Below are 8,409 nucleotides of genomic sequence, written 5' to 3'. Positions count from 1 at the left end.
CCCTGTTGTCTATTTTGTTGGAGAGGTCTGTAACTGAAGATTAGGAAAAAAATAGAAATTGAGTCATCTTGCATCCCATGCTTCTGGTTGTTTTACTCACATGTAAAATACCATTTTGAAAAACTGTTGCCAGATAATGAAACTTTAGAAAATTATGTTTAAAATGATGTAGAACATGTTAACTCTCTATCCCTAACCTGATAACTGAAGCAAAGAATAAAATCCCATATTCCAGCAATGTAAACAGTGTCTATTTTGTATCTTGTATTCTTGCAGGCATTCTGGCATTTGTTTAAAATAATTTCAAACCCAAACTGATGACCAAACTGTTCCAGGATGACTTCTTGCCATATCCCCACCCCCCAGTAATTTAGACTGAAATCCTAACCCTACTACCTGAGAGTAAGCCCCATTGAATTCAGTAGGACTTACTTCTGAGTAGATATGGCTGGGATTGTACTGTTGGTGGGATGTATTGTTCTGCAAAACAGTAAAGAGGATTTTTACCATCCATCAAGTGTAGAATTATAATAAAGTGATCATCTGACTAGGCTGTATTTGACGACAATATGATTAAATAGTAGGTGCAGACTGAGATAATACAACATAATGCAAATAATTAAAGTTGCTTAAAAACAGGCTTGTCATTAATTAGGCTGCAATTCAACATACACTTACCTAGCAGTAAGCCCCATTGAACCCAATGGAGCTTACATCTGAGTAGACATGTACTGGATTGCAGCCTTAGTTGAGGACGGATACATGTACAAGGGTTAAGTTATTCTAAAGAAATTACAATCTAATCGCAAACTGAGTGTGAATGTGAGGAAGAGAAGAGCAAAGAAGATTGGCAGATCTTGTAACAGTAGGAATGGTGCAAACATAGGGGTTGATGTAATTTAGCCTGTCCTAGTTCTACATGTTCAGAACTTTAGTGCTGTTGGCTCTTTCCCTTCCTCGTTGTTGTTAAGTCTCCTTCCACACAGTCTCAAGGCAATATACAGAATACAAGAAAAACAGCTAAAAACAGTTTAATCCAATACAGAAAATACCAGCAGAAAAAGCAATACTAAGTAGACACCCTTGGCAGAGACCTACTCATCCAGGTGGGAAGGCTTGTTGGAACACACGTCTTCGTTTCTTTCTGGAAAGTACAGATAGTGGGCTAAAACATACAGCAGTGACATGTTTAAATGTTTATATTATTGTCATAAAATGCATAATTCTGTCACAAATAAGACTATCATGAGTACACAACAAAGCAAGTACAGCAGTGTAATATTCAAACCAATGATAGGATACACTGAAGAACTGACTAGGGATCAGAAATTTTAGAGTATGACAAAGAAACAAGTTTGAAGAATAAAAATATAGGCAAGAGTATTTTTCACCAAGTCTACCTGAGAAAAGGTGGGGGAGAGCGAGAGATCCGTTACAGGACTTCAGAGTAATTCATACCATCAACTACTTCATAATAGTCCTCCATAAGAAGTATACACTAAACACATAATTGTCTCTCCCAGGCTTCTTTTGTTTAGAAATAGTAGCAGGGAGGACAGCACTCTTGAACGGGGCTGCAATTTGCAGCAAGAGAGCTGCAGCACAACCCAACTCAGGGGAAGCCAGCCTAAATGGTACTGGCAGAAGAGAAGCTGACATAAAGTTCTGTCACATCCAATTGCCATTCAGAAGCTTCTGGGATGGCTGAACATCAACTCAGCTGTCAGAGCTGTGTACAGGGACCAGAAAGTAAAAGCCTGCATTCCCAAATACCCCTATGGGGTAGTAAGCTCCAGAAAATGCAAGAGCACATATCTTGGAGACGACAGAGGAGTGTGCTGCAAGAACTTGATTGACCACAAGTTTCACCGGATTCAGCAAGCTCTTTTGGGGTGGGGCTGGCTGGTGAGCCTGGGCCCAATCTGTGAGGAGTGGGCACTCTCCATTAACCTCTATTGTATTTATTTTCTTAGACTGTCATTTTTCCTGGTGTAGCTTTTGCCTAAATTGGGACCTGCAGGAGCACTCTGAACCAGTTGGATGTGGCCTAAGTCTCCCTCACCTTGGCCACACCCCTGATATGCCCCAGAATGCCCTTTTCAGGATTTACTCCAGCCTTGGCTGAGCCAGGTTAGGCTGGCTGAGGAACTTATGCTGGCCTAGCCCAGTTGGGTGTTAGAACATATTAAACCAGAACTGTCACTAGAAGCTAAAATGATGAAACTGAGGTTATCATACTTTGGACACATCATGAGAAGCCATGATTCGCTACAAAAGACAATAATGCTGGGAAAAACAGAAGGGAACAGAAAAAGAGGAAGGCCAAACAAGAGATGGATTGATTCCATAAAGGAAGCCACAGACCTGAACTTACAAGATTTGAACAGGGTGGTTCACGACAGATGCTCTTGGAGGTTACTGATTCATAGGGTCGCCATAAGTCGTAATCAACTTGAAGGCACATAACAACAACAACAAAGCCCAGCTCAGCTAGAACCTAACCAGCTCGGCCAGAGATCTGCCCCATCCAGCTCCCCTCAGCCCAGTGTAAATGCGAGTTGGCCTTCACCCTTAATCCTTTTATATGTTTTTGCTTTGCACATCGCTCAGAGTGGCTGGGAAACCAGCCAGATGGGCGACTAATAAATCAAATAAATAAATAAATAAAATCCTTTCTCCTCCCACCATTTTGCCATCAAAAATAGCCTGCTGCTATTTGCACCCAAAGGTGCATAGTTGCTCAGAAATGAGTTCCACTGAGTTCAAAACGGTTTATTTCCAAGTAAACTGAAGTCTTAACACTACAATCTTAACCATTATGCTGTTGGTTCCATCGCTCTACGACCGATCGGTCAGCTCAGAATAATTCTGAAGCAAAACCTTAATCTCTGCTCATTTGAGGGAGTTAAACTAATGCTCAAGACAGCCCTTAGTTAAGAATAAGAATTTAGCGGGGCTTCCTCCCCCTAATTCCAGCAATCTGATTACTGGGGCCAGGGGGCCTGTTGGAGTTACTCGCTGCTGAAATGAAGACAGCCTTGGCCTAAAAAAAAATTGGTTCCTGGGCCAAATTCTAACTCCATAGCCTAGACCAGGCCTGGAATCCTAGATAAACCCCTACAGGAGAACAAGACAGCTTGTGAGAGGCGTGGAGAATATGTTTACTCCTAAATAGGGGATCTTATTCCGGGTCAATATCGGAAAGCGCACAATTCAAAGGGAAGGGTAGAGGTCGTTCCCTCGGAGCCAGAATTGGAGAAAGGTGAAAAGAGATACGTCAGAGAGGCCCCACACTTTCCTGTACGGATAGCAATGACACTCGGCTATCGCCAAAAAACAAGGCATATCACGCCCGTCACGACTCCTATTCCCTACTCTCATATTCTGCTTTAAGGAACTACTTCCGCCACTGAGGAACTTCACAAGCCCGCCCCATAATCTCAGCTTTCGTCCTCATTGCCTTCCCCACTCACCGCCGGAATCAGTTCCGGAGTGCGGGGGGGAAACGGGAGGGGTGTGTCCCTTGCTGAGTCTATATAAGCGAGCAACATCACGTTGTTTCCCTCTTTGCCTTTTGCGTACGTATCTCGCGAGGTGTGGTTTCCTGGCTCACCGCTGTTCCCCGGGCCTCGCGCGGTCGCTCGCTTCGGCCAGGAATAAGTCGGTCAGGAAGGCTTCGCCACGGCCATGGTGAGGGGGGGGGAAAGAAGTGGGCTCGCTCGGACAGGGTTGCTGTGTGGAATAAGTTCGGATCTGACGGCTGACTGTAGCCTCCCCACCCTCCTGTGTGTGTGTGTGTGTGCGTGCGTGCGCGCGCGCTCCCCCACCCGCCGTACCTTACGGACTTGTCTCGAGCAGGTCGGAGCTCGTCAGCTGTGGGTCGCGCGCGCTCCTTGGTTCTCTTTTTCTTCCCGACTGTGTTGCTGAGGGGAAGAAAACATACTGGGCCTTTTGCGCTGGTTCCCTCTGTCCTCTCCATTTTAAGTAAGATGGGGATGGTGTTATTAAAGATCAAGTGTGGAGTTGTGAAGGCCATATTTTAAACCCACCCCACGCCCGTTTTGATTATCTTCATGTACCTTTTACCCAGATCAAGTTATTAGGCGGCAGTCCCGTGCACTGGAAAGCAAATCCCATTGAATCAAGTGGGCCTTCCGAGTAAATATTCCCATCAGGCTGCAAAGGTAACAAAGGGCGGTGCCTTGTGGATGCTTAGTTACACAGAGACTTAATATCAAGCAAGAAGGCGGTCGCCACGTGCTGTAGGTCCCTCCTTACTGTTGTTAAGATGCCAGAAAAATATTTTTCCCCTAGGCTTTTAAGAACTGCTAAGGTTCTTAAGTTTTTAAATTGAAAAGCTTTTGATCTTATTGTTTGTTTTGAACAGACTCTTGCTGTGTTTGTTTATTATTTTTTTTTAATTCTTACTGCATTGATAGTCATATTAGGAACATATTTGTTGAAAGTGCAAACTATAAATGAAAATAAGTAAATAAAGTTTTTTTCTTCCTAAAGCTTACTTAAATAAAGTGAACAGCTTTTCATCTCACAATCATTGGACTAGAAATTTTGTAGTCGGTGAATTAAATTTTCTAGATATCAATTTCAAACACAGGGAGCACATTGGCTCTGTTGCACTGGTTGTAATGAAACTAGACCATACAGTGATGTACCTGTGATCTGTAAAATAGCTTTTGGGGTAGGTCTGTAATAGGAAATTGGTCATGGGACACATGCCATACGTTTTACGCCAAACACAAATCTTTGTGTTTTATGCCAAACAAAAATTTTTTTAAACTAAATGTTTTTGAGCATGCGAAGTAGAATGCTGTTTCAGTTAAGCCTTATTGAGCATTATGGGGATCTTGGTATTTGGCATTTAAAATTGTACCTATACCTGTTTGCAAAATGCCGCAAAATGAAAAACAATTGTCTAGGAATCCTCAAATTTGGGAGATAATTTGATGTTGCAGCAGTGCTGCAAAAAATTGCCTTCCCATATGTGTTTACTGTTTCATCACGTGCAGAATATTTAGTGCTTCATTTCTGATCAGTAATGTAATGGCAATACCTTGTTTCTGTGTCAGTTTGTACTGCTATGAAATGTCATCCAATGTAGACTGGATATATTTCTCTTGGATTATTATTGTACTTGTAATAAGCATATGTTATCCTTATCAACATTTAATTAAAAATTTTAAAAACAAAAAAAGTAATATAATGGCAGAGAGTCTGGTATCTGCAGTAGATGTTACTGCTATTAAAGAATTTATTTTAATTACTTTGTTGAGGTTGCACAACCAGCGCCAAACAGATGTATTTCAGCAACAACCAATTGTTTTACATTGAGTGTACATTGACAGATGCACAACTATTGACAGAACTTGCATTTGTAATATGTTTGTTTCAGGCATTTAAAGATACTGGGAAAGCACCTGTGGAACAGGAGGTAGCAATTCATCGAATCAGAATTACCTTGACGAGTCGCAATGTGAAGTCTCTTGAAAAGGGTAAGTAACAAAATAGCCAAGAAATCCTAAATGGCTAGCAGAAGTCTTAAATACACTTTTGCCATCCAGTCTTCTCTACATCTATAGCCTCATCCTCTGTAAAGTAAAGCACACTTAAGCCTATTTATTTCAGTGAGTCTAATAACATAGTATTGAGCTGTTAATGTATATATCTAAAACTGATTATGACATGCTTGATTAAATGGCAATTTCTGTTGAGATCAGGGGACTAATGAACTCATGAGTTGTGTTGGGAGTTTGCTATCCTTATTATTGATGTAGTGGTAAAAGCTTGCATGTTTGGACCATCCAGTTCTCATTCATATTTTGAGTGCTTTTGGGGGCAGAAAAGTAAGAGTACTCAAAATTGCATACACCAACATATGTATTTGATTTATTAAATTTATATCCTACTCTTCCTCCCAAAGGAGCAGAGAGCAGCATATTTGAAGTTTATATTTCAAGAATATCAAGAAGGTGGCCTCTCAAAAAAAGGAAGATATCCAGAAAGACCAATGAAATGATTTTCTTAGTTATTTTAGGTAGATGTCATCATAGTCAGTTGCACTAACAACTTTACAAGTAACTTTATCTACATATAGTTGGCTGTGAGGACAAAAAAATGTTACCTGAACTACTTTGATTAGTTTATACGCTATTCTGAGCCAACGCTTGTCATTAAATTATTTTTTTGTAATGATAGAATGCCCAAATTTTTAAAAACCCACTTTGTATTTTTGTAGTCTGTGCAGATCTGATCAGAGGTGCTAAGGAAAAGAACCTAAAAGTGAAAGGACCTGTTCGTATGCCTACCAAGGTATGTAATTTGATGGAAGTTACAATCATGAGTGTTTTGAGTTAGATTGTTTCTTGGCATCATTCTTTGTTTCATAGCCTTTACAGATGGAAGTTGTTCTAATTGAGCAAACTTTATTGGGTAATATTTTACTTGTGCTGTGGTGAATCCATTTGTTAGTGAGGTAAGAATAATAGATGTTAATGTGCATTAATAGGCACATACAACCCCGCCCAAAAAATATTGTAAAGGTAGAAATGGGACCAAAGGGGCTACAATATAGCACTGGTAGGTGGTGTAGGCATATGAATTTCTGTTTTGGGGATTATCTAATAAGCACCTAAGACACTTTTCTCTTACCAAAGGATCTACAACAATCTTAGCAGAAGAGTCTGTGATGCTGGTAAACTCTGGATCCTTCATAATGGAACTAATTGGCATAGTAATATCATTCAGCTGCTTGGTTGACTCCTTCCTTACTTCCCTAGGGACTCAAGATACTGCAATGCAAAGGCTTATAGTCAGGGCTGTGGAGTCGGAGTTGGGAGTAATTTGGGTGGAGTCGGAGTCAGTAGAAATGTACCAATTCCGACTCCTTCATAAATGGCAAATGTATACTAACTAGTAATAACAAATTTACTATAGTAAAATGGTAGCACAAGGCATTTCATCACCACCACATGAATCCAGAGCTTGGAAAAGCTACTTTTTTGAACTACAACTCCCATGAGCCCAATCCCTGGGGCTGATGGGAGTTGTAGTTCAAAAAAGTAACTTTTCCAAGCTCTGGATTCACGTTGTGGTGATGAAATGCCCTGTGCTACCATTTTACTACAGTAAATTTGTTATTACTAGTTAATATACATTTGCCATTTATGAAGGAGTGGGACAGCGAAAAATAGAGGAGTCGAAGTCGAAGGTCTGGCGTACTGACTCCACAGCCCTGCTTATAGCACTAACATGGCACTAAGCACTTGAGCACACAAGTTATTCCAAATTGTAAAGTTCATAGCATCATTTTTTTTAAAAAAAAAATGCATGCAACATCTGCTGAAAATTTAAATGCTGAGTATATAAATATTGCTAAATAAAATAAATACATTTTTTATTATTTACATTTTAGACTCTGCGAATCACTACAAGGAAAACACCATGTGGTGAAGGTTCCAAGACCTGGGATCGGTTCCAGATGCGTATTCACAAGCGTCTCATAGATTTGCATAGTCCATCAGAGATTGTCAAGCAGATCACTTCTATCAGTATTGAGCCTGGGGTAGAAGTTGAAGTTACTATTGCTGATGCCTAAATGATTGTCATCTGCTTTAATAAAAGTTGATACCAAGCTTTACTCTTTTTTTTTTGTTTGCTTATGACACTGGTCGACTTTACTTACAGATAATGTCAAAAACCTCTATTTGTCACAATTAAAAACTTATAAAGTGAGGAATCATCAGAAAGATCAGAGGTCTATGTTTAAATAAAATTTTAGAGCTTGTTCTACTGATGAAGCACACCAGTGTGAATAGACTAGATAGAAAATTACATCCTTAAGAGAGGCATGGGGTATTATGCATAAGGCTCTTCCTGTAGTCAAAATTATAAGCACTTGAACGACAATCTTTATATCACAAGACGTTTCGTTGGGATACTCCGTGATCTGGCTGGTTTGGGAGTTGAATTCTTGCCTTCTGGATCCAAAATAGTGATGTTTACTGGACTGCATTAGCTGGGAGAAGGAAAATGGTAATTCAAATTAACATGAAGTCAAAGCAGTCTTCAATACACAGCATTTTCCCACCAAGGATAAACTCAGTAGGCAATGTCCACATTGCATTTTGATATTACACATTGGAAGTGAAAACCTACTAAGGTATCTTAATTGAAAACACAGGAACACTGGAAATTTATGCCCTGTGCACTGCTTGTAAGGACTTGCTGTGATGGATCATGACAATGTAGGACCCTGAAAATTAGAGGGATACATTTCACTTACCTGATTTGCTATGGGCAAAAAAAAAAATAGCCTATGCTCTCTACAGGGGAGTACCTGCCACTGCAATTGTAAAAGCATGCGAGTAGTTTTCATACATGAGGTTAAAATCT

The 8,409-nt window shown here is 40.2% G+C and overlaps 1 protein-coding gene and 1 non-coding gene across 2 annotated transcripts; both read left to right on the top strand.

Moving 5' to 3' along the window:
* Positions 1–3,552: 3,552 nt before the first annotated feature.
* RPS20 (ribosomal protein S20) lies at positions 3,553–7,654 on the top strand. The gene is made up of 4 exons (XM_061601664.1): positions 3,553–3,690; positions 5,411–5,510; positions 6,254–6,327; positions 7,430–7,654. The coding sequence occupies exons 1-4, from the start codon at positions 3,688–3,690 to the stop codon at positions 7,610–7,612; spliced, it is 360 nt and encodes a 119-aa protein (XP_061457648.1). The 5' UTR covers positions 3,553–3,687; the 3' UTR covers positions 7,613–7,654.
* On the top strand, positions 6,114–6,181 carry LOC133376004 (small nucleolar RNA U54). The gene has a single exon (XR_009760387.1). It is a non-coding gene; the product is annotated as a small nucleolar RNA U54 (small nucleolar RNA).
* Positions 7,655–8,409: the final 755 nt, after the last annotated feature.

The sequence above is a fragment of the Rhineura floridana genome, chromosome 1 (genome assembly GCF_030035675.1).
Source record: "Rhineura floridana isolate rRhiFlo1 chromosome 1, rRhiFlo1.hap2, whole genome shotgun sequence".
In the NCBI taxonomy this organism is placed as follows: Eukaryota; Metazoa; Chordata; class Lepidosauria; order Squamata; family Rhineuridae; genus Rhineura; species Rhineura floridana.
This window is presented reverse-complemented; position numbering and strand designations above follow the sequence as displayed.

Excerpts from the sequence above, each read along its gene's own strand:
- RPS20 (XM_061601664.1), top strand. Across the intron at positions 5,511-6,253 it reads TGTGAAGTCTCTTGAAAAGG|TCTGTGCAGATCTGATCAGA; the intron begins GTAAGTAACAAA and ends GTATTTTTGTAG. Across the intron at positions 6,328-7,429 it reads CTGTTCGTATGCCTACCAAG|ACTCTGCGAATCACTACAAG; the intron begins GTATGTAATTTG and ends TTTACATTTTAG.